The 26,270-nt window shown below is 40.4% G+C and overlaps 1 protein-coding gene across 1 annotated transcript in view; it reads right to left on the bottom strand.

Annotated features, from left to right (window-relative positions):
• FAM120C (family with sequence similarity 120C) overlaps positions 1-26,270 on the bottom strand; it is a 136,796-nt gene that overhangs the window by 110,019 nt on the left and 507 nt on the right. The window contains exons 2-4 of the mRNA XM_011992003.1: positions 25,925-26,270; positions 2,509-2,755; positions 811-893 (exon numbers count right to left, since the gene is read on the bottom strand). The exon at positions 25,925-26,270 is cut by the window's right edge and continues 23 nt beyond it. Coding sequence (XP_011847393.1) covers positions 811-893; positions 2,509-2,755; positions 25,925-26,270 — 676 coding nt within the window. The remainder of the gene's footprint in view (positions 1-810; positions 894-2,508; positions 2,756-25,924) is intronic.

The raw sequence follows: 26,270 nt of genomic DNA, 5'->3' as shown, positions 1-26,270 counted from the left end.
AAAAAAAAAAAAAAAAAAAAAAAGCCAGGTATGGTTTCATATGTCTGTAATCCCAGCTACTTGGGTGGCTGAGGCATGAGAAACGCTTGAACCCAGGAAGTGGAGGTTGCAGTGAGCTGGCTGAGATTGTGCCACTGCATTCCAACCTGGACGACAGAGTGAGACTCTGTCTCAAAAAAGAAAAAGAAAAATCACACTGATCATTTAATTTACATGTCTGATCAACAGTGAGGTTGAACATCTAGTCGTTGCATTTTCTCTCTTGTGAATTTTCTGCTTCTGTCCTTTGTTCATTATTTCATTATTGGGTTATCAGTATATTTCTTTATAGATTTGTATGAATTCTTGAGATATTAAGGGTATTGATCATAACCAATTTTTTTCTGTCTTTTTTTTTTAGATGGAGTCTCATTTTGTTGCCCAGGCTGGAGTGTAGTGGCACGATCTTGGCTCACTGTAATCTCCGCCTCCTGGGTTCAAGCGATTCTCCTGCCTCAGCCTCCTGAGTAGCTGGGGTTATAGGCGCCTGCCACTATGCTCGGCTAGTTTTTGTATTTTTAGTAGAGACGGGGTTTCACCATGTTGGCCAGGCTGGTCTTGAACTCTTGAGCTCAGGTGATCTGCCTGCCTCGGCCTCCCAAAGTGCTGGGATTACAGGCGTGAGCCACCACACCTGGCCATAACCAATATTTTTTTCTTTAGTATGTATGTGAAATATTTTAAATCTAATATAAGATAATTATTCCATCAAAACACCAATCAAAACCTCATATCCCCTAATCTGTATAGGCAAGAAATAGGAAACATTACCTTAAGTGATGCAAGAGGATGTTCTGGTCCCAAGAGGCTCCAGTGAAAAGCAGCCAGGTCCTCATCTGGGAGGATGTGGTTACCTACAAAGTACATTTGTCATTTATTGACTGTACAAATGTTTTCTTAGAACCTCCAGGTCATGAAAGGGGTCCTGGGAGAGAAAATGATCAAATAATTCACATAGGTCTATATTCTTAATGTAATACTTACAGTAGCTCTGTGTTGATCACTTAATATGTTTCATGTGTATTATATGTATCATCTTTATAATGACTATGTATGGTAATATCATTTCCATTTTACAGATAAGGAAACTGAGGTTCAGATAAGTTTGGTGACTTGGCCCAATGTGGTCTGGCCAATAGGTACACACAACAAGATAAAAAGCTAGGAATGTAACTCCAAAGCCCATGCTATTACTTATCCCCTAAGTCATGTTGCCTTCTATAATAGCAGCCATCAATTAATAACTGCCTAATGAGTGCTGGGCATTTTGTATACCTTATTTCATTTCACTTTACCAATAACACCATGAGGTATTATTATCTGCATTTCACAGATGAGGAAACTGAAACCAGGGAGATGTCACTTCGGTGATTTGCCGATGGCCTAATTCCAAAACTTGTGCTGACTCTATTATATTATCCAAACTCATGTCCTTTGGAATTATAGAGCAAAGGTCATGCCTGAGACAGAATATTAACCTTCATGTGCTAAGTACTTGAATAACCAATTCAAAACATAATCAACTCTCTGCAATTTACTTTGAAACACATCTTTAAGAGATATATTGGGCCAGGTACAGTGTCTCACGCCTGTAATCCCAGCACTTTGGGAGGCTGAGGCAGGTGGATTGCTTGAGGTCAGGAGTTCAAGACCAGCCTGACCAATGTGGTGAAACCCTGTCTCTACTAAAAATATAAAAATTAGCTGGGCATGGTGGCGGGTGCCTATAGTCCCAGCTATTCAGGAAGTTGAGGCAGGAGAATCTCTTGAACCTGGGAGGTGGAGACTGCAGTGAGCCGAGATCGTGCCACTGCACTCCAGCCTGGGCGACAGAGCGAGACTCTGTCTCAAAAATAAATAAATAAATAAATAAATAAAATAAAATAAGAGATAGATTGATGGATGGGTAAAGGAATGGATAGATATATGATAAGGCAATTATAGTAAAATGTTAATGGCAGAATAGAGGTGGTGGATATAGAGTTTTTACTGCAAAGCCCTTTTTCAATTTTGCTGTGTATTTGGAAATTTTCATTAAAAATATTAGCACAAAAGAAACAAAGAGAAAAACATAATCAATAATTTGTTTTTCTGATCTAAATTGAGACACTAGGCAAGTAATGTTAATGCTCTGTGTGGGGAACCAAAGTTGTTTAGGGCTAATAAAACATTTGGCTGGAGAATACTCTGCATAAAAGAGTTATAAAATGTGGCAAAAGAAGAAGGTTTACAGGAATCTAAATAATGTTCTGGAATAACCTGTAGCAACCCACAAAACAAACATGCTGAGTTTTAGTGTGCTCTATCAAGAAGCCCAAAAACCATGCTGAGTTCTCCCCAGCAGTGTTTAGTGTGAAGACTTTAAGAAGACAAATCTAATGATGACAGGCTAAATCACTCTAGTCCTCATCTCTTAACACCAGAAGAGGAAACTACCAATCACTGCAGTCTTTTCTTTGGATGACCTACCTAGCAGTGCAGCAAATATGGGGAAATTCATCCTCTTCAGGCCCAGCTGCTTGGCTACTTCTTGCATCAGGAACTGGTTGGTAGTGAGGTTCTTCCCATTCCAGCTCAGTTTCAGAGCATGGGAACTGTAGTAAGAGGGAATATTGTAGAGAGCATACTCGGAGTCATGGGCAAGAAGGCCATGAAAGCCATTTTCCCTGAAAAACGCCACCACTTCCAAATGGTGGTCTTCAAGGCTCTGAAAGACCTAGGAGGGAAGAAGAGAACGTGTCATGCCACAGAAGCTGATTTGTATTGTTAGAAGGTCAGGAGGTTTAGTAACTAAATTTTATAGTTTGGTGAAATTTGAGATTGTATGTGACAGAACAGAACATTCTTTTAACATTTTTTACTTTTTTTTTTTTTTTTTAAATACAGAGATGAGATCTCACTATGCTACCCAGGCTGGTCTCGAATTCCTGAGCTTAAGTGATCCTCCTGCCTTGGCCTCCCAAAGTGCTAGGATTACAGACGTGAGCCACTGCACCCAACCAGAACAGAATACTCTTAAAAAACAAAACAAAAATGCTCTCCCAGTCTACAACTTGATTATTACTGTAAACACAGACAGCGTTATACATGTGTTCATTCCCCCAGTTTTTTTTCACTCCTTTCATGAAACTTGCCCTGAGGCTCTTCAAAATTAGAATACTGAAATTAACAAGGTATATATTACTTAAGTTTTTACCTCAAACAGTAACATTAGAGACTTCTGTTAGATAATAAAGCTATTATTTATTGCTCAGCATCTATATGCTGTACATATTTTATATATATTATCTCGTCATTAACCTTAGGTAGGTACATATGGATGAAAAACTTAAGACGTAGAAATATACATAGAAATCTAAGTTTATCTAACTGTTTTTAAAAAGTCCTTGCTTTTTTTTCTTAGTAGCACCCTACATCGCAGGGCACCTAAATAGTTGCACTTCCAACGGTGAGAAGTCAGAAACTTCACCCCGTTTTAGAAATGGGGAAACTAAGGCTACGAGAGATTGACTGCCCCCAAAGTTGCAGAATGAGTGAGTGGTAGGCAGGATTCAAATCCAGGCTGATCTGACTCTGGAATGTATACTTTCTGTTGTACCGTGCTTCTTCCTGGAGATCATTATTTTTTATGTAATAGAGGTAAACTGTTAAGTACTCTTCCTGTACATGCCTCTATTGCTGTACTTGAAGTATACTGAAATTATCTGTATACCGGCTCCACCAGATTAAGTTCCTTGACCATATAGAGAATTTACCTCTGTATTCCTGGCTCCCACATAAGACCTGGTACATAGTAGTAATAATAATGGCTAACAGATACTGAATATGTACTATGTGCATTAATTCATTTAATACTTACAACAACCTTGTGAGGGCATACCTATTATTATTATCCCCATTTTATACATTATCAGCCCCAAGGTCATATGACGAGGAGGAGCAAAGCCCAGATTTTGGCTCTAGAGTCTGTGGACCTTGATGGTTTTTTTCAACTCAACTAATCTATTTTTCATTTAAGTTGGAATGGTAGTTTTCTGGAGTTTAACAGGAGTTTCAACGCATTAAACTTTTGCTAGATTATGGAAAAGGAGTCTAGTTACAGTTGCTAGTCATGTCACATACAAGGGGAGAGACACCAGTAAGCAGATAGTGAAGCAAGATCGATATTCATTTGATATCCAGGCAAAGGAGCTAAAAAGTATTGTAACATATTTATGCCTAGAGATATGAGTAACTCCAGATGTGTCAGGGTAGGAGTAAAGTTTTATGCTGTCCCCTGGTAATAGTTTCTTCTAGCACACCACTCATACAAGTCATTGGTTGAGCATCCATTGACCTTGTACCAGGCACAGTTACTAAGTGTGATATTTTCTCTCTCATCATCACAACCACACCATGCAGGTATTAGAAGCCCCATTTTACAGATGAGGAAACTGAGGCTCAGAAAAGTAAGATGCCATACTCAGAGCTATCAAGTTGGGAAACAGCAACCTGGGTCACACTGACATCAAATTCTCTTGGTGTCACCAAAGACCCTTTCTACTACAACACTTAATCTTTAGCTGGTCTGAAGCCGATTATGCCACCATTCAAGTGATTTCAACTCCAGAAAGCCAAGGACTAGTGATTTTTAATCAATTTGGTAGCTCTTAAAACACTAGGAATGTACATCACAACCACCTGGAGATCTTTTTCAAAATATACAAACCTGAGCTTCACCTCAGATCTGCTGGAATTATTTATTTCTTGTTTTTGTTTTTTTTTTTTGGAAACAGAGTCTTACTCTGTCACCCAGACTGGAGTGCAGTGGCCTGATCTCGGCTCACTGCAACCTCCGTGTCCCGGGTTCAAGCAATTCTCCTGCCTCAGCCTCCTGAGTAGCTGGGACTACGGGTGCATGCCACCACACCCGGCTAATTTTTGTATTTTTAGTAGAGATGGGGTTTCACCATGTTGGCCAGGCTGGTCTCAAACTCCTGACCTCAGGTGATCCGCCGGCCTCGGCCTCCCAAAGTGCTGGGATTACAGGCGTGAGCCACTGTACCCAGCCTGGAACAATGTCTTGAGTGTGATCCAAACACCTATATTTCAAAACAGTTTTCAGTAGGTTCTCATGCACACCCCCAATTAAGAATCACTGAACTAATCCAATCATTCATTTTATCACATAGGCAACTGAGGCCTAGAGAGGATAAATGACTTGACCTAGCTAATTGCAGCTGAACCAAGATTAGAACAAAAGTTTCATGATTCCAGGTATAGGACTTCTTTTACTAAATATTCTGGAGTAGGTAATGGAAAACAATAGAATAAGAATCTCATGAATCTCTCTCTCAATTCCGCAATACCCCTCTCCTAACAGGCTAATTTTCTAACTACCCACCTCCAAGACTACTCCTGCTTCCCTGCCTTTGCTCACTTGGCTTCCCTGCCTAGAATGCCTTATTGCCTCTCTTTCCCAATGTTCTGAATACTTTCCATAGGCCTGCCACCTCTTGGACAAATTATTTTTAATTCCCCTCCTCTTCACTCTTATAGCACAGAGATGGATGACACAGTCACAGAACTAATTTGACAATACCATCATCTTCAAGTTTTAAGGTCACAGGTTCTATCTTACTCTTTTATCTCCATGGTCCTAACCATGTCCTTCCAACTAGAAAGGACAGAGAACAGGAGTTGATTGGTACAGATTAGTAAAGAAAGGCCTAGTGAGACTGTTAAAAAGAAAAACAGCTCTGGCAAATCAGAGGGCACTATCATCTCAGCATTTAACTTCTACAGCAGATGTAGTGAAATCACTAGATTGCAAGCTATCCACAGCTCAAGTAGCAAAGTAGTATTAGGTATCGATTAAGTACCTACTATGTACCAGGCACTGTTCCAAACCCACCTCACGTCCACTAACCTTGCAATAACGTCAGGAGGCATTATTATCTTCATTTTAAAGACAAACGATCAATGAGGGTCAGAGGTTAGGGAACTTGACCAAAGTCACATAGCTAAAAAGTGAAGCTAGCCAATAAGCACGTGACAAACTGCTCAACATTATTAGTCATTACAGAAATGCCCATCAAAACCAAAATGAGACACCAGTTAGCACCCACTAGGATGGCTATAATCAAAAAATGGAAAATAATGAGTGTTGGCAAGGATGCAGAGAAACTGGAATCCTTGTAAATTGCTAGTGGGAATGAAAAATGGTGCAGTTACTTTGGAAAATGGTCTCAGAGATCCTGAAATGGTTAAACATAGTTATCACATGATCCAACGATTCCACTCCTAAGTATATACCCAAGATAACTGAAAAGCTATGTTCACACAAAAACTTGTACAAGAAAGTTCACCGCAGGCTTATTCATAATAGCCCAAAAGTGGAGATAACCCAAATGTCTATCAACTGATGAATGGATAAACAAAATGTGGTATATACATAAAAGGAAACATTATTTGGCGATAAAAAGGAATGAAGTAGGGATTTATGCTACAACATCAATGAACTTTGAAAACAGAATGCTAACGTGAAACAAGCCAGACACAAAAAGTCATATATTGTATGACTTCTTTCATATGAGATGCCCAGAATAGGCAAATCCAAAGAGATGGAAGAATAAATTAGTAGTTGCCAGGGATTGTGGGGATGGGGAATAAGACTAGTACGTACTGGGTTACCCTTTGAGATTATAAAAATCTTCTGGATAGTGGTGATAGCTGCACAACACTATGAATATACTAAAGACCATTAAATTATACACTTCAAAACGTTGAATTTTATGATATATGAGTTATACCTCGATTTTTAAAAAGTGGAGCTAGGATTCAAATTCAGTTCTGTTCACAAATCCCAAGCTCCCCTAAAGCTTTAAGAACTTTAAGAACTTTTTATTATGGAAAATTTTAAACATACAAAGGTAATGTACCCCCATGAAAGCATTACCCACTTTCAATTGTTATCAATGTTAAGTCATTCTTGTTTCATCTACCTTGCCCCTCTCCTTTTTATGGTGTGTGTGTGTGTATATATATATATTTTTTTGAGATAGAGTCTTGCTTTGTTGCCCAGGCTGGAGTGCAGTTGCATGATCTCAGCTCACTGCAACCTTTGCCTCCCAGGTTTAAGTGATCCTCCTGCCTTAGCCCCCCTAGTAGCTGGATTACAGGCACATGCCACCACACCTGGCTAATTTTTGTATTTTTAGTAGAGACAGGGTTTCACCATGTTGGCCAGGCTGGTCTCGAACTCCTGGCCTCAGGTGATCCACCCTCCTCAGCCTCCCAAAGTGCTGAGATTAGAAGTGTGAGCCACCACGCCTGGCCTTTCTATGGTATTTTAATATTTTTTGTTGGGATTAAAAACCACATAAAATTTACCATCTTGACTATTTTTAAGCATACAGTTCAGCTGTGTTATGGATTTTCACATTGTTATATAACGTATCTCCAGAATATTTTCATCTTGCAAATCTGAAATTCTATACCCATTAAATAACAGCTCCCTTTTCTCCCTCCTCCTAGCTCTTGGTAACCACAATTCTATTTTCTGTTTCTATAAATTTGACTACTTTAGACACCTCACATAAGCGGAATCATATGGAATTTGTCCTTTTGTGACTGGCTTATTTCACTTAGCATAATGTTCTCAAGTGTTCATCCATATTGTAGCATGTAACAGGATTTCTTTCCTTTTTAAGGCTGAATAATATTCTATTGTATGCTATACATTTTGTTTAACCATTCATCCATCAATAGACATTTGGGTTGCTTCCAACTCTTGGCTACTGTGAATAGTACTGCTATGAACATGGGTGTGCAAATATCTCTTAGAGATCCTGCTTTCAATTGTTTTAGATATATACTCAGAAGTGGAATTGCTGAATTATATGGTAGTTTTATTTTTAATATTTTAAGGAACCTCCATACTGTTTTCCACAGCAGCTGCAGCATTTTACAATCCCACCAACAGTGCATAAGGGTTCCAATTTATCCACATCCTTGTCAACACTTATTTTCTGTGTGTTTTTTTTAACAGTAGCCATCCTAATGAGTGTGAGGTAATATCTCATTGTGGTTTTGATTTGTATTTCTCGGAGGATTAGTGATGTTGAATATCTTTTCATAAGCTATTGACCATTCCTGGCATATCTTTTTTTTTTGAGACAGAGTCTCGCTCTGTCGCCCAGGCTGGGGTGCAGTGGCCGGATCTCAGCTCACTGCAAGCTCCGCCTCCCGGGTTTAGGCCATTCTCCTGCCTCAGCCTCCCGAGTAGCTGGGACTACAGGCGCCCGCCACCTCGTCCGGCTAGTTTTTTTTTGTATTTTTTAGTAGAGATGGGGTTTCACCGTGTTAGCCAGGATGGTCTCGATCTCCTGACCTCGTGATCCGCCCGTCTCGGCCTCCCAAAGTGCTGGGATTACAGGCTTGAGCCACCGCGCCCGGCCCCTGGCATATCTTAAGGCAAATTCCAGACATCAAATCACTTCACCCATAAATACTTCATTATTTAACTCTCACAGTTAAAGTAACGAATAGTACCATTATTACACCCAACAAAATTAACAATTTCTTAATATCATAATATCCAGTCCCTATTCTACTTTCTATGATTGTCCCCAAAATATCTTTTGATGGTTGCTTTGTTCAAATCAGGATTCAAATAGAATTCACATGCTGCATATGGTTGATATGGCTTCTAAGGATCTTAATGTATAGCAGTTCCCCTTCCCTTTATTTATATGCCATTTATTTGTTCTAAAAAAACTCAGTTTTTAGATTAGAAAAGTAATAAAGATTATTTAACAAACGGTGTTCGGATAACTGAAGAGTCATTTGAGGAGAAAAACAAGGATCCATACTTCACACTTTAACTAGGATAACCATAAAAATAATAGGCCAGGCACGGTGGCTCATGCCTGTAATCCCAGCACTTTGGGAGACCAAGGCGGGCAAATCACTTGAGGTCAGGAGTTCGAGACCAGCCTGGCCAACATGGTGAAATCCCGTCTCTACTAAAAATACAAAATTTAGCCAGGTATCGTGGCTGGTGCCTGTAATCCCAGCTACTCGGGGGGCTAAGGCAGGAGAATTGCTTGATCTCAGGAGGTAGAGGTTGCAGTGAGCCAAGACCGCACCACTGCACTCCAGCTTGGGTGACAGAGCAAGACTCCGTCTCAAAAAAATAGTAATAATAAAAATAAAAATAATAATAAAAGACATGAGGGAAATTTTGTATAATCTCAGAGTGGGGATAGTTTATGAGCAAATCCAGTAACACCCCCAGAAAACGGTCAATACTCTTGACTATATGAATATCAAACATTTCTACAGTAAGAATGTATAAATGACTGATGAATAAGAAAAAAAAAATCAAACATTTCTGCTTGGGAAAAACCAATGTAAGTAAGCTCAACAGACAAATGACAATCTGCAAAAAAACGCGCAACTTACAGTGCAGAAGACTAATTTCCTTAATAGAGAAGGGGAAAAAAACCTAACAATCTAAGAGAACATTTCACAAAAAAGGAAACAAATAGATTTTAAGCATATAAAAAGATGATCAAACTCACTTGTGATAAGAGAAATAAAAATTAAAATAATACTGAAACATGATGTTTCACCTACAAGATTAGCAAATAATGTACTGGTGAAGGAAACAGGCACTTGCAAACATTCCTGGTAGGGGTATAAATGGTAGAATCTCTAGGGAGAGCGATTTGGCAAGACCTTTCAAAATTACAAATGTGCATACCCTTTGCCCCAGCAATTCTCCTTTCAGGGATTTACCTTTTAGATATGTAAAGCACTTGGAACAACAATGCAAGTGCCTAAGTATGAGCAACTTCTCTGCAAACACAAAATATTTACTGCAGCATTATTTGTAATAGGTGAAGACTGGAAACAACCTAATTAATTGCCCATCAATAAGGGACTAGTTAAGTAAATCATAATGTATACATACAATAGAATAGTGCAAAACCATAAAAAATGACAAAACTCTACCTATACACATAGAAAAATCGCCAAGATATGGTAAATGGTAAATGCAAGGTACAGAACATTATACTATGCTGTTTTTAAAAGGTATTTTTTGTGTAGAATATGTATATATGTAAAATGTGCATATATATATAAAATGTGTAACTATATATATTTGCTTTTATAGCCATAGTATCTCTGAAAGAATACACAATGAACTGATAATATTGGTCCCCTCCAGGGAGGAGAACCTAGTGACTGGGAAAGGGGTTGAATATTTTTTATCACATACCCTTTTGTATCTTTTGAATTTTTGTACCATGAATTGTAAGTTAATCAAAATATAAAATTGCAACTGAATAAAAGCAGAACATATTCAGGGAAAAAAAATCAAACAATATGGCAGTATGTAGAATGAAAAGTAATAGTCCTTTTACTCTCATTCCTTGGAAGTAATCACTGTTCTAAGCCCCTCCCCTGAAGTCTGATTCAGTAGGTCTAGGGTCAGGCTGGAAATCTGTTTTTAACAAGAACCCCAGATGATTTCATGATGAAGCAAGTTTAAGAAACACTTACCTAGTCAGATCACACAACATGGCAATTTATTCCTAGCAAAATACAATCTGCATTCAATCCTGACAGGGCAAAGAGCCAACAATGACCGTCAGAATAGTGAGCACTGTGGGTCAATTTACACATTTATCATCACTGGTACCACCTGTACGCGCCTGGCCCAAATTGGTCCAGTTTAGTCGTTAACCTTGCAATTTTCCAGGAGAGTAAAATGATTTAGGAGAGATTCAACTATAACATACCCAAACAACTGATCAGAAAAAACAGCACATTTGAGTTTTAAAGAAAGCGAGAGTTGAGATTCTGAATGACCATCTATAGCTTTTAATTGCTGGTTCACCGTTCAGTTCAGTGAATAGAGGTTGAGGGCCTACTAAGTGCCAGGATGCAGACAGCACAAAGCAAGACACCTAACGTGTGAGAAGTTATGGAGCACAGGGTACCATGGGAACACAGAGTAAAGGCACCTCAACAGTCAGTGGGGTGATGGTTTTTGAGAGGAAGTGACACCTGTTTACAGAACTCAGGGGAGGCCGGGTGTGGTGGCTCATGCCTGTAATCCCAGCACTTTGGGAGACCAAGGCAGGTGGAACACAAGGTCAGGAGTTCGAAACCAGCCCAGCCAATATGGTGAAACTCCGTCTCTATTTAAAAAAAAAAAAAAAAAATTAGCCGGGTGTGGTGGCGGGTGCCTGTAGTAACAGCTACTCAGGAGGCTAAGGCAGGAAGATCACTTGAACCTGGGAGGTGGAGGTTGCAGTGAGCCGAGACCACGCCACTGCACTCCAGCCTGGACGACAGAGCGAGACTCTGTCTCAAACAAACAAACAGAAACGAAAACCTCAGGGGAAAACAGCTGAGAAGACATGTCTCATTTCCAACCACAGGTAGTCTAAAGAAGTGGCTTTCAAACTGTGCTTCCCCAAACCAGAATCTTCGTAGGTGGAGACTGGACCAAATAACCAGAGAGAATTAGTGTTCCTACTTTTTTTAATTTTTATTTTTTGAAGGTATCATTTTGTCACCAAGGCTGGAATGCAGTGACGGGATCACGGCTCACTGCAGCCTCAACCTCCCGAGTTCAAGCAACCCTGCCACTGCAGCCTCCCAAATAGCTGGGACTACAGGTGTGTATCACTATGCCTGGTTAATTTTTGATTTTGTGTAGAGACAGGTCTTGCTATGTTGCCCAGGCTGGTCTCAAACTCCTGGACACAAGCAGTCTTCTTACCTTGGCCTCCCAAAGTGCTGAGATTACAGGCATGAGCCATCGCACCTGACCTGGTGTTCCTACTTTCTCTTCAACCTGAGCTCATAGTCCCCATTTTATGTATTACATACTGTGGCTCTTTCAGAAACATTGGAAGAGTATTTGATATTAAAAACAACCAGAAGTATTAATCACTAGAATGTAAGCTTCAAGAAGGCTGAGATTTTAAAAATGTTTTGTTCACTGCTGTTATCTCCAGTACATAGACCACTCGCACAGAGTAGGCAACCAATGAACTGTTTCAACTTTCAACCAATATGTACTGAGCTAGGCACTGATATATGCCAGGCGCCAATCTAGTTATGGAAACACAGCAGTAACAAGAGCCAAGAGTCTTTGACCTCATTGAGCTAACTGCAGTGATTAATATTTCAAGATAGACACTGGGCTAGGCATATTTCATTTATCCTTCTAACTCTGTGAAATGGGTATTAGATCATTCATCCCCCTCCCTCTCCTTTACTTAAACAGAGAAAACAGAAGCTTGGAAAACTTAAGTAACTTGCTCCAAATCACACAGCTAGCAATATGGTAGTACTTGGATTTGAAGCAATTAGGTCTGACTTTAAAATAATGCTCCTTCAGGGCTGGGCATAGTGGCTCATGCCTGTAACTTTGGGAGGTGGAGGGAGAGGCAGGAAGATCGCCTGAGCCAAGGATTCCAGCCTGGGCAACACAGTGAGAGCCCATCTCTACCAAATATTGTTTAAAAAATTAGCCAGGCATGATGGCACATGCCTGTGGTCCCAGCTACTCAGGCTAAGGTGGGAAGATCGCTTGAGCCCAGGAAGTTGAGGCTGCAGTGAGCCGAGATCATGCGCCGCACACCAGTCTGAGCAACAGAGTGAGATCCTGTCTCTAAAAAACAATGGTCTTTCCATTAAGTACACTGTTTCTCAAATAAAGGAAACTGGAAAAGTGGGCATAAAGTAATCTGAGATCAACTCACAAGTAACACAATAAACACAAGGGCATAAAAAAATAACTAGACTGTAAGCCCATTAGTGGCAGAATTATATTAGCACTCTGCCTGGACCATAAAAAGAGTATAATAAATGCTTGTTAAAGTTAACTTCAAACTAGAGGCAACACTGCTTTCTGACCTCTGCAGTACTTGACTTCCTCCAGCTTGTCCCATATTCCCTCAAGCCCCTCTACCATGCTAAATATACCAAACCAGTGACTGACTCAGGCAGAGTTCTGTGGTCTATCTTCTCTACCTGTTCTCACCAAGGCAAAAAGAATTCAAAGACAGTAAGGAATTATCACCCTATAAGAAGATTCGAGGGCGGGATGGATTATGTGTAAGTCTGGTTAAGCAACAGAAATACAGATGACTTACATTTCAACTGGAAGGCCACTGTGCCTTGAACTCTAACTACTAAATAATTACAGACTGAAACTACTGTTGATGCAAATATGCATCACTACATTGTGGAGTTCAACAACCAACCATTAAGAGACCAGACTGATAATCACAAAGCTAAAGAATAACGTATTGAAAGAATAGCAGCAATTAGGAACCAGTTACTTCAAGGAAACATTGATAAGGTGGCCTTCCCTCTCAACTGTAGGAATTTCAATTATCTACATGCACATAATTGGTAGTCTTGGCCATGAAATATGGCAGTCAAGCTAGAGGTAGTAGAATACCGATCCAGTGTTCAGTACACACTATTAAGGTCCTAATTTTAATTTGCGAATACCCAATTTTAGTACTTTTTTCTTTTCTGAGATGGAGTTTTGCTCTTGTTGCCCAGGCTGGAGTGGAATGACGTGGTCTCAACTCACTGCAACCTCCACCTCCAGGTTGAAGCAATCCTCCTGCCTCAGCCTCCCAAAGTAGCTGGGATTACAGGTGCCCACCACCACAACCTCCTAATTTTTGTATTTCTAGTAGAGAGAGTTTCACCATGTTGGCCAGGCTGGTCTCGAACTCCTGACCTCAGGTGATCCATCCACCTCGGCCTCCCCAAGTGCTAGGATTACAGGCGTGAGCTACTGCGCCCGGCCCAATTTTAGTACTCAGGCTGCCAGAAGCCAGCCCATTTCTGCAGATGAAGCCTTCTGTCACATTTAAGAACAAAAGGGAAAACTTGGATTTTTAAAAAACCTGTTGTGTGTCAACCACGGGCTGGAAACTGTACTTTGATGCTAACTTTTGTTATCAGTGTATACAGCAAGAACTTTGGCATCCAGTGAAACTATGATCAAAGTTTGTGGGGACAAGTCACTTAGCTTCTTCATTTGTAAAATGGAGATTTATCTAATTCCTACCCAATTCTAAGACTTACAATTTATAATATAATAGCTGGCACAGACTGAAAAAGTAGTTATGAAAGTCTGTTTTGCAGAGATGAAGTCTGTGGTATGCACTGCCTGAAGGTCCTCAGAAATAATCTGAGACAAGTAGATACCAGAATAGGCACTTGTTTAGCCCAAAGCAAATCTTCACACCTGAAGTCAGAGGTCTCATGAAAAGTATCCTTAGGAGTAAGAGAGCGAGAATCCAAGGGAACCTCTGGGTTACCTCAGAAAGGAGGACAGGAACTGCACAGAGGACAACGATCACAATAAATTTCTAAGAATCTTTGAACTAGGGGCTGTAAATGCTTACAGGGATGGGCAGCTAACATGAATGAAGGGGCTGAGTAAAGAAAAATTAACTTCCAGAAATGTAATTTTTGGCTAGGCATGGTGGGTAATCCCAGCACTTTGGGAGGCTGAGGCAGGAGGACTGCTTGAGGCCAGGAGTTTGAGATCAGCCTGGGCAACCTAGCAAGACCGTCTCTAAAACAAACAAAACAAAACCTTAAAAATTAGCTGGGTTTGGGTGGCACATGCCAGTAGTCCTAGCTACTGGGGAGGCGGAGGTGGAAGGATTGTTTTGAGCCCAGGAGTTCAAGGTTATAGTGAGCCATGTTCACACCACTGCCCTCCAACCTGGGCAACAGAGCAAGACCCTGTGTTTAAAAATAAAAAACACACACACAGAAATGTATTTTTATTTAAGCTGTGGGTGTTTATACATGCAAAATACTGGAGTTTACGTTTTACATTAAAGACATAAGTGAAAAACTAGAAAATTTATCATTACACTTTTTTTTTTTTTTGTAGTTTATTCTCCTTTGACTTGGAACTGGAGGCCTGACACATTTATGTGCCAAGAGGTCAACGTTAGGTCTTATATTTTTGTGTTACAACATGCAGTACAGAATTCAGCCTTGCATGCTTTCACTTCAAGTGACTAATTTGATCCTATTTCATAATGGAAAACAGCTGTTTAGAAATGTAGGCATTTCCAAACACAGAAGTTTGGCACAGTGTTTTTTATATTTCAGTAACTACTTCCAAAGTATTTGTAGAATTCGGCATTTCAATGACATCATGCTTCATTTTCAGCACCACGGCACAGTAATTCAGAATCTCCATTGTAGCTCTTCTTTCATACTCTAAACACTGAGAAAGGCTAATTGAACAATATTAGTTCATTTTCATCAAATATGTCAGAGAACCTTTTCTGGAATTCAACAGACAACTTCACAACTGTGGGAATGTAATTCAGGCCATCACTTTCAATTCTTGGAAACCAATTTCAGCAAAGAAAAGTCAGCCAGTTTATCTCTTGCCAAATGAGTTTCTCAAAGGCATAATTTTGCTAGGAACAAGCAAGTACAACCATACATTTGTGAAGGTATTTATGAACAATGCTGTTTTTATTCAGTGTCTAGATGAGTTGTAAAATCAACCAAACAAGCCAAATATTTTATTTCACTCTCTGCGGGTGTGGTGAATGCCCTTTGGATGCCAAGTCATTTTTTTCAGTATCTTGAGTACCATGCTTCAACTAAGCCAATCAACCTCCATGTAATAGGGCAGATTTCCATAACATGCACCCAATAATTCACCAAGCAAAGTATTCAGTTGTGGAGCAAACCACTATGTTAATTACTAGTTCCTGATCTGACTGATTCATTTCTAAGCTTTTAGCAGAAAGAGCTTTCAGTTTAGGTCCCCGGAAAGTGTTTCTGTTTCAAATTGTTTCTTGGGTCCAACAGTTCTAAACACTATTGCAGAAGCACCACCTGTAGTCATACTTACTAATTTTGACCAATTGATATTAAAAATCTGAAGACTTTTCTCATCACACAAAATCCAGGTATTTCCAGATGTACCTGTGATGAGTCCAAGAGTCAGGTTACATCAAATTCTTAACACATGAATCATACCTAAGTGCAGTGGCTCTTGAACTTTAGCATGTATCAGAATCAGCTGGAGGGCTTGTTGAAACAGATCCATAAGCTCCCCCACCTTTCCCACCAGTTTCTGATTCTGTAGGTCCAAAGGGGTAAGGGACTGAGTATGTGTATTTCCAACATGTTTCCAGATGGTACAGTGCTGTTGGTCTGGGACCATACTTTGAGAACCACTGGCTAGGAATACAGCTAACTGTACAGCTATGTGGATGTAGTTTTTAATCTGTTGTAACCAACTGCTATGTAAATCTCCAAAAATAATTTAACTTTTTGACTAAATCTGTCCCAAGAATGTTTAGCCATCAATGTCTGACATCCTGAGCCAAAGTATTTCCTACCTTTGCAAATGCTTGTTTATAACACAATTTCTGTTGTACTCGACAAACACTTTTATAAAACTACTGTATAAAAAAGGCTTTCAAGTCCTGGCAGTTTTTTCATTTAATACATAATTGCCTTCTGTGGCATCACTTATTTTATCTGTATCTAGAAATATAGCCTGTTGAAATTCCAAGTACATTTTTAAGTTCTTTTCATTTCAGCACTCATCCTTTTTGTATGATTTTTTCTTTTTTTTTGAGATGGAGTTTCACTCTTGTTGCCCAGGCTGGAGTGCAATGGTGCGATCTTGGCTCACCGCAACCTCCACCTCCCAGGTTCAAGTGATTCTCCTGCCTCAGCCTCTCGAGTAGCTAGGATTACAGGCATGCGCCACCATGCCCGGCTAATTTCGTATTTTTAGTAGAGACAGGGTTTCTCCATGTTGGTCAGGCTGGTTTCGAACTCCCGACCTCAGGTGATCCACCTGCCTCGGCCTCCCAAAGTGCTGGGATTACAGGCATGAGCCACCGTACCCGGCCGTACACTGATATTTCTTACAGTGGTTTACTTTCAAATGGTATCTTAAATTGTAGTCTTTCAACAGACACATTTTATTTAGATGGATATGAAAATTCATCAATTCCACAAAGAAATAGGCTCTCTCCTGTTCAAACACGTGAACTTCTTCCATAAAAAAGATTGTTTTCACTTTGCACAGATGTGGGTATGAGAAATATTTCGTGTTCATCAAAAATATTATTTAAAAAGAACAAGCACAACAATCAATGGTGTTTCAGTTATCTATTTCTGTGTAACAAATTAGCCCCCAAACTTAGTGGCTTAAAACAACATTTATTATCTCATAGTATCTGTAGGCATGGCTTAGCTGGGTCCTCTGGCTCAAGGTCTCCTACAGGCTTCAATCAAGGTGCCAGCCAGGGCTGCAGTCATCTCAAGGCTCGCCTGGGGAAAGATCCGCTTCCAAGCTCACTCACGTACGTGGCTGTTGGCAGCAATTCAGTTCCTTGCGGGCTGTAGTTGGACTGAGGGCCTCAGTTCCTCACTGAGTGTTGGTTGGAGGCTTCCCTCAGTTTCTTTTCCTGTGGGTCTCTCCATAGGGCAGCTCACAACATGGCAGCTTGCTTCATCAGAGTGATCAAGCAAGAAGAGCCAGAGAGAAAGAGAGAGAGAGTGCAAACAAGATGGAAGTCACAGTTTTTTATAACCTAATCTTGGAAGTGACATCCCATCACTTTTGTTGTAGTCTGCTCATCAGAAGCAAGTCACTAGGTCCAGCCCACAAACTGGGGGGATGGGAGGAGATTACAAAAGGGTGTGAATACCAGGAGGTGGGAATCATTGGGAGCCATTGTAGAAGATGTCTACCATGAATGACAAGTGGCACTTCGTCATTGTGGCAGGGAGACACCATGGAGCTGTAGAGACCAATAAATGAAGACCATGTGGTTCACCAAAAGGGGTTAAGCAGTATTGCCAGAGGATCTGATATTTCAGTAGTTGGAAAGAGACTTTTTTGCAACATTTCTCTATTTTTAAAAGTTGGCAACAAATTCGAACTTGTTAAAAAATAATGCAAGTTAAACGACAGCAGGAAATGATAATCATTCAATTCATACAACTAGATGATGCCTTAATATTCAGTCCAAGTGCATTATTTGATTTCAGATCCTGGTGAACACTATTGATCAATGAAAATAAATGAAGTTCTTTCAAAAAGAAAAGGAAAAAAATATGTGGGCCAATGCAAAAATACATGAATGGGCCACATAAGGCCTATGGGCTGCCAGTTTGCCATCCTTGCCATAACCTTTGTAATTTCCTCATGTGATACAGATGAACAGGCAAGGGTTTTGCTTCTGGTATGCAAATCCTGGTTTCTGCCACTTCTATTGGTTATGTCCCTGGGCCTAATGACAAGGGCCAGAGAAAGGATCCTGGGGACTTATATCGTAAGTACTTTCTTCCTTGTTTCCTCTACAGAGGAAGGGTAGGGTACCATGCTTTGTACCCCTGACTTCAACACTCCTTATCTCACTTCCCTACTTCATTTTCTCCACAGCATTTCCTATGTCACAAAACATATTTTGCCTATGTATCTTGTTTGCTGTCTATCTTCTTCATCAGAATATGTTTCATGAGGTCAGAAATCTGTTTTATTCACTGCTGTATCCTCATAATCTTGAACTTTGCCTGGCACACAGGAGTCCAATAAACATAGTCTGAGTAAATTAATTCTATTGTTCATAGTACTTAGAATAGTGTCTGGCACAGAACAGGTGCTCAAAAATATTAACTGAACTGAAAAGCATTGTCCTGATAAGAAAAATGGGGTAAAATTGGGCTAGATAATGGTGGGCAGATCATGAAGGCATGCCATGGCATGCCATGCTAAGCTTAAAGCATGAGAGTGAGGTGATCAATGTCCAACCTACTAGGTGCACAAGATATTTTGTATTTTTTTTTTTTTATACAGGGTCTTAACTCTGTCACCCAGGCTGCAGTGCCGTGGTGCGATCTCAGCTCAGTGCAACCTCAACCTCTCAGGCTCAAGCGATCCTCCTGCCTCAGCCTCCTGAGTAGCTGAGACTACAGGTGTGCACCACCATGCCCTGCTACAAGATATTTTAGTCAATATAATAGCAGCTGGCATTTATATGTCATTTACTACGTGCCATATAATGTTCTAAGCATATTACTTAAATCATTTAACACTCACAACAAAATTTGTGATATAGGTATTATTGTTAAACTGAGGCACAGAGTAAGTAACTTGCCTAAGCTTACATAATGAGTACTTAGAGGAATAGGGATCTAAACCCAGGCAGTCTGGCTCCAAGGCCTGTGTTGTCAGCCATTATGCTACACAAACTAAATATAGGAAAAAATGTTCTGGAAAAAGTTATTAAAATATAACTATAAAAATGCAATTACACTGTTCTGAGATATGTTAAAGATGAAGGATTTTGGTGTCAAATATCTTTAGGTCCAAATCTTGGTCCAACCATGTTCTAGCAGTGCAACCTTGGGCCAGTGACTACACTGAGCCTGGTTTTTTTTTTTTTTTTTTGCTATAAAAAGTAGAGATTTAGGCCGGGCGTGGTGGCTCACGCCTGTAATTCCAGCACTTTGGGTGGCTGACGCAGGCGGATCACCTGAGGTCAGGAGTTCGAAATCAGTCTGGCCAACATGGTGAAACTCCGTCTCTACTAAAAATAGAAAAATTAGTTGGGTGTGGTGGCATGCGCCTGCAGTCCCAGCTACTTGGGAGGCTGAGGCAGGAGAATTGCTTGAACCCAGGAGGTGGAGGTTGTAGTGAGCCAAGATCACGCCACTGTACTCCAATCTGGGCCACAGAGCAAGACTCTGCCTCAAAAAACAAAAAACAAAACAAAACAAACAAAAAACAAAATAAAAACAAAAGAGAGAGATTGATTTAATCTGTCATAGGAGTAGAGGAAAAAATAGAGATTAATACCTCTCCTGTTGGGTGGTTGTGAGAATTAAATGAATATTGGTGCGGTACCTCGCCCATGTGGTAGCTATTATTACTACCATCAAAAGGGAATATATTCTATACGTGCATTGCTAAGCAGCTACAAAACTTCTGAGTAACAGGAGTTCGGCAATTCAGTTTGCAATCTGAGTTTATTTAGATGGAATTAATATATAACATTGTATAGCACTGATTCTAAATTCTTCTTTATCTGACCTGTAAAGCCCTCTACAGTGATTCAGTCAGTAAAGGTAAACCAACCAATCTCTCTCTCTCTCACAGCAAACATTATTTTATGTATGTCAAGTCCTAGAGCAAATCTCCGCCCTCTTGAAACTCATCTAAAAGAGAATTAAGCGATATGAAAATACTATGAAAGAGAAAAAAATATGAGAGAGGTAAGAACAGAGTACTCTGGTAGTAAAGGGAAGGCTTAATTTACCACAGCTGACAGAGGCTGGCTAGGAAAGATTCTATAACGATAACTTTTGAGCAGGAATAAGGGGGAATTTGCTGTGCAAAGGTCAAGATAAACATAAGAAAAATACTATGAGAGAGGACACGGTATGTCTAGGAAACTAAGAAAATACAGAATGGTTGGAACAGGGGTGGCCAGAGGTGAGCACCAGGTAAGTCTGGAGGGAGTTTGGGATCAGATTGTGAAGGGCACTGTCTGCCATGCTCAGAAGTTTGGACTCGGTAGGGTAGGCAAATACACCTTTGTGCATATAACAGAGTCAGCTTCTGTTTTCAGAATGGTGTCTCTGGCAGCAATATGGCAGATGGAGTCCAGAGAGTGTTATGGTAAAGGAACAAGTTGACACTGTCTTCCTGGTTCAGATAAGAAATTTTGGCAGCCTGAACTAAAGCAACGGGGGTGGAAACAGACAGAAGTAGCTGGACTCAGGAGACATTTCTAACGTAGAATTCAAAGGATCCAATGACCAAGTAAATGTGGGAAGTGACAGGAGAGTGAAGAATTGAGGACTCCACGGCTTCTGGCTTGAAAGTGATGAAAGACACCATTCATAGAAATAGAGAGTACCAGAAGTGGAATAAGTTTTGGGGAAACATAATGAGTTCCATTTTGGGTAGTTTTTAGTTTAAGTGACCTAAAAGACATCAAGTAGTAGAGAGCTGAAAAGATGTGTTGAAAGCTCATGAGAGAGGTCGAGGGTAGAGACAGAGCAACAGGAATCATCAGAATTTAATTAATACTTAAAGCCACCATAATGGATGAGATTGCTCAGGAAACAAAAGTAGAAGAATATGACCAGGACAGAAGCCTTGAGGGCACCAACATTTAAAGAAGCAGGCAGAAGAGGAATAAGGAAAAAAGAAGAAAGAACTAGAGGGTTACAAGGAGAATCAGAAGTGAGTTGAACTGTGAAATCCAAGGAAGATAGTTCAAGAATAGGATGGCTTGATATTAATGATCTTAAAGAGGACCAAGAAAGGCTAAGAATGGAAATGTGTGCAGCAGCTTCAGAGTGGTGACATCAGATATAAAGTAGCACTAGGCTAGGAAATGGGAATTAATACAATCTGCTTCTTTAAGAATAATGGTGAATAGGGAAGAAAGGAGATAAAGATAATGGCTCGAAGGAATTAGAAAATAAAGGGGAAGTTTTTGTTTTTCAAAGATTATTTGTGCATGCTGTAAGTGAAAGAAACCAGAGAGGCAGAGACTGAAACTGTAGAAAGGACAGGGATTACTACTTTTGAATTCCTATAACATCACTGTATGATTCACTTACTTGGCACTTAGCTTACACATTTGCCTTGTATTGGCAGTATTGTACATTTAGCAATGCTGGCACAAACTAAGTGCTCAAAAAATCTACTTATGATTGTTTGTCTTCATGTATCTATACATATTATCTAGCCAGTAACAGTGTACAATCATACACAAGAATGTACAAAATGAAGGAAACAGGATGGTGGGATTGTGTAAACTTTGAGCAATATAAACCCAGAACAGTAATTTTTATCCACCACTTACTAGTACTTAGAACAAAGAAAAATTATTTTACCTCTTGGTTATCTCAGTTACTCAACTGTAAAATGGGGGAGAATACCATACACCTTGCAAGCTCTTGAGGATTAAATGAGATATTTTTAAAGCTTTTAATATACAACTTGTTGCCTAAGAAGTAATTATTATTTTGATTATTCTCCAACCACTAGAGCATCTAGAAAAGTCATTGACTTTTCAGAATGTCTATGACTAATGTTAAGTAAACAATCAGGAGGCATAGCAGCCATTGCTTTATCGTATTCTAGAGAACCAAAGCACAAAATGATACCTGTTCTCAAAGTCTGGTTATTCATATACCACCAACATGATTTCTGCCATATCCAAGTACTACAACTTAATATCTTTCTTTAAATCAACTCATTTTATGTAATCATAATCATTCTAAAAAAGTATAGCTGCGAAATGGTGAGTTTGATGTGCTGATCATTTTTTTTCTAATTACACAGTAACCATTAAAACAAAGCATTCATTCCCTTAATCACCCTAAATTATCTCCTGAATCACAATCTAAAACTGCTTTAGGTTGCTCTACTTCTGAGACCCTTAGGAAGCAATCAGGCAAGCAATTTGTGGGTTTACTTAATTTTCCTTCTACTGATTATCATTTACAAAGGTTTGCAGAGCATATAAATGAAACCAACCAAATCAAAAAATTCATCCCAACAATATACACTGGATCTTTTCATGGTAAGTCCGAAGTTGTCTAAAGCTAAACAGACAACCCAGCAACTTATCTATTATTTAATCCTTCCACCTCTACTTTCTGTATCACAAATGAAAATGAGACTGGCAATAAAGGTCCATCTTGTGGTCTAGCCCGAAGAACAAAACCAAAGAGGGGAGAGATACAGTAGTGGGTTTTGTTCTGAGGCACTGACATTTAGTCAAAAGAAATAGTAGGCATGCAAATCATCCAAGTGAAAAATTCCCACCTTCAAGACAGTAGAACACTCCTCTGAAAAGGGAAACCACAATCGGTTATTAATACCTTTCAAGTCTGTGCTACAATCCAGGGAGTTCTTCATCACTCCAATAAAAACAAAAACCAGGAGAGAACTTCACTCATTGATAACATCGACAGACACTTTAGATACGCAATTTTAGAGCTGGTCTTAAATCCATTATATTAAGAGCCACACTACACTCTTAAAAAGTCACTTCTACAATCCATTCTCTTAGGATCATTGATCTATTCATTATGGAAAAAAACAAGGTACTCTGCACCCAAAGTACACAGGGCATTATGGAGAATACAAAAAGATCAGAGTTTGTTTATAATCTAGCACAGGGAATAAGATTTATACATTCCCCAAGAGTGCTTCTAAGGACTAGAGAGAACTGCTGGGAATTTTTCCCCAACATTTTTATTATGAAAAACTTCAAACATATGGCAAAGTTTAAATAATTTTACAGTGAACATCTGAATACCCACGACTGAGATTCTACTATTTTTACCATACCTTATTTATCACATATCTATCTATTCAATCCATCTTTTTTATTAACTGCTGGGATTTTGAAAATGAGACTGTGTGGTGAAGTACGACAAAAATACACTAAGGGCTGCTTCTCAAAAGATTTTGACTGATGGGGTATATAAACAAAAAAAAACTTTGGAAACCACAAACCCATACTCAGTGTTCAACCCTCCTGCCAACCTCCAATCAAAATCTATTCAGAGCTCATAACTGGCTATTTGGGTCTCCACACCCTTGTCCACTATCTGAACTCTCTTCAGTCCTCTTCATGGCTTAGCACCAATCCGTGAAGCCTTCCCCAACTTTCACTCCCTTAATCAGAATTAACCATGCCCCCTATAGGGGCCACATTTTTCATCATTTGCAATTAGCCCACAGTATCTGCAATTTATTATCTCTTTCACTAAACCTTGCCCTCCTTGAGGACAGGGTCCCCTTATTTACCTCTCAGTCCTCAGCAAGCAGCTAGTACTTGGCCTACAGCAAGCACTCTAATAAAAGAGTGAGTTAATGACCTGAACCGTCTTTAACCAGGAGCCAAGGAAGAGTTTAGCTGAGTGGGGAAATGATCTAATCACAGTGGCACTTTAGAAAGATTCATTTTATAGCAGCACTGTTGTTTAGAGTATGAGCTTTGGAGGAAGACCACATAGGCACAAATCTCAGCCCTGCCACTTATCTCTTGGTGACTTTGGGCAAGTTTCTAAGCCCGTGCCTCAGTTTCCTCATTTAGAAAACAGGGATAATACTGCTTCACAGGTTATTGCGAGGATGATGAGGTAATTTTTTTAAAAGAAGCGCATAGAGCGGCACCTAACACATAGTAAATATTCCATCAATGTGGTCACTATTGCCAGCAATCAGGTTAATAACGAGGTTAAAAATTCCTCACAAGCCTGGGTGGTAGCAGTGAAAACAAAGTGGAAAGAATGGCCATGAATAAAGAATCTACCTTAAAATGTTCAGTCAGAAGAGCAAGCAAATGTGTGCCTTTTTTTTTTTAACCTTGTATGAGATAGCTCACGTTTGGATGTGTTTAAACTAAAATAACTATAATCTAGGCACTCTAGGCACAGATTTGATGCCGAGAACGAGTCTAGCATGAGTGAACTCTAGACACAACCTTTATAACCACTGCAAGCTTCCCTGTTTAGGTCTTTTAGTCTCTGAGCTAAAACTTGTTTCCTTCTCATTACTCCAGCAGACACCACTTCTTAAGTGATTCCCACAATCCCCTGTTCTGTCTAACTGTAAGGACAACCCCCAGGAACCTTGGTTGGGGAAACAGGTTTGCGGTTTCGTTCTACCGAACCCTGTACTACTTTTCTTTTTCTTCTTCCTGCCCACCTCCTTTACTTCCCCAGCCTTGCTATTCTCTACACGTAGGAACTTGAAACCTAAGAGTATGGGAAAGCAACAGAGCAGCAGCAGTGGTGCCAAGAACTGGGGATGCTGCCAAGCTGTTCCCCAGGCCCCATATGCAGTGACCCAACTACATGCAGATTGGACGTAACTGCCTATGGGGCCTTGCACACTTGATACTCCTTTTTGCTTCTGCTCATTTTCTTCCTCCCACTTAAAGCAACCTCCTCCCAAGCTTGTGACTCATTCAAATCCAATCCATCTTTGAAGACCCTGGTGAGGTCCAACTTCTTCAGGGAAGCCTCCCCTGACCACTTTAGTCCAAAGATATCCCACCAACCCCACATACAGAAAACAGGAACTGTACTTACTGTCTGGACCATAAGGCATAATCACACATTGCTATAATTAAATGTTTCATGTGTATACATTTAACTTTCCAAGGGTATGAGCAGTGTCTCACATGTCTTTAAAACTCTTACACTCAGTGCGTTAATACTTGTTGAACAGTGACTGAATCAGTGGGTTTTTGTTTATGTGTTTAGGCTAAGGCAGGAGGAAGAAGATGCAGGTTGAAATGAGAAAGGCTGAATGGACAGATGGGTAAAAAAGCAGCAGTGGGTGAAGACGGAAAAACAATGTAGAAGAAAGGTATTCAGTTCACACCTGCTTAAGTGATTTACTGCGAGGTTGGAAAGAGATACAGGAGAGAGATGTCAACTGGAAAAAGCAGGGTAAAGGCATTTCAGTTTAAGGCAGAAGACAGCAGGAGAAAGGTGAGGCTACAAAAGAAATTCTGACTAGATTCTGCTGAAACCTAGTGGTAGGCCAATTGGATAAGGGAACCTAAAGGGAGCTACTGGGATGACATGAGTAGAGATATGGCCATGTAGGTGAGTGAATCCGTAGGGGGTAGTATGAAGGGGGGAGGTAAATGGACAAAATGGTAGAGGGTAGTTAGGCAGGTAGGTTAGCTGTTGGGCGGGTAGGTGGGTGGGTAGATGGGAGGCAGGGTAGTGGGTAAGTGGGTAGGTGGTTAGGTATTTAGTTGGGAGGGAATAGGTGTGGGGCTTATTATTTAAGATCCGGCCCCTCCCTCACCTTGACCCGGAAGCGGATGAGTGCTAGCCTCACGCAGTGGCTCAGGCAGGCCGGTGGCAGGAACCAGGCCCGCGGTGGAGGGGTGCCCTTGTTGCCCACGTGTCCCACGATCAGTTGCGCTGTCTGCCGCTCGGCCTGGCACCGACGGCCCCACTCGGCCAGCCGGTCCTTGCCCAGGCCCCCCGGGAACATGACCACGAGCTCCAGGCCGTCGCCGCCAGGATAGGCACAAGCCTGGCACAGCGCTGACAAGTAGCCCAGCATGGCGTTCCATTGGCCGCCACACACCCAATCCGTCTGGTAGCCGCCATAAAGCCGCGGCAGCGCCGAGCCGGCGTCCACCAGC

The sequence above is a fragment of the Mandrillus leucophaeus genome, unplaced genomic scaffold (assembly GCF_000951045.1).
Source record: "Mandrillus leucophaeus isolate KB7577 unplaced genomic scaffold, Mleu.le_1.0 Scaffold400, whole genome shotgun sequence".
NCBI lineage: Eukaryota > Metazoa > Chordata > Mammalia > Primates > Cercopithecidae > Mandrillus > Mandrillus leucophaeus.
This window is presented reverse-complemented; position numbering and strand designations above follow the sequence as displayed.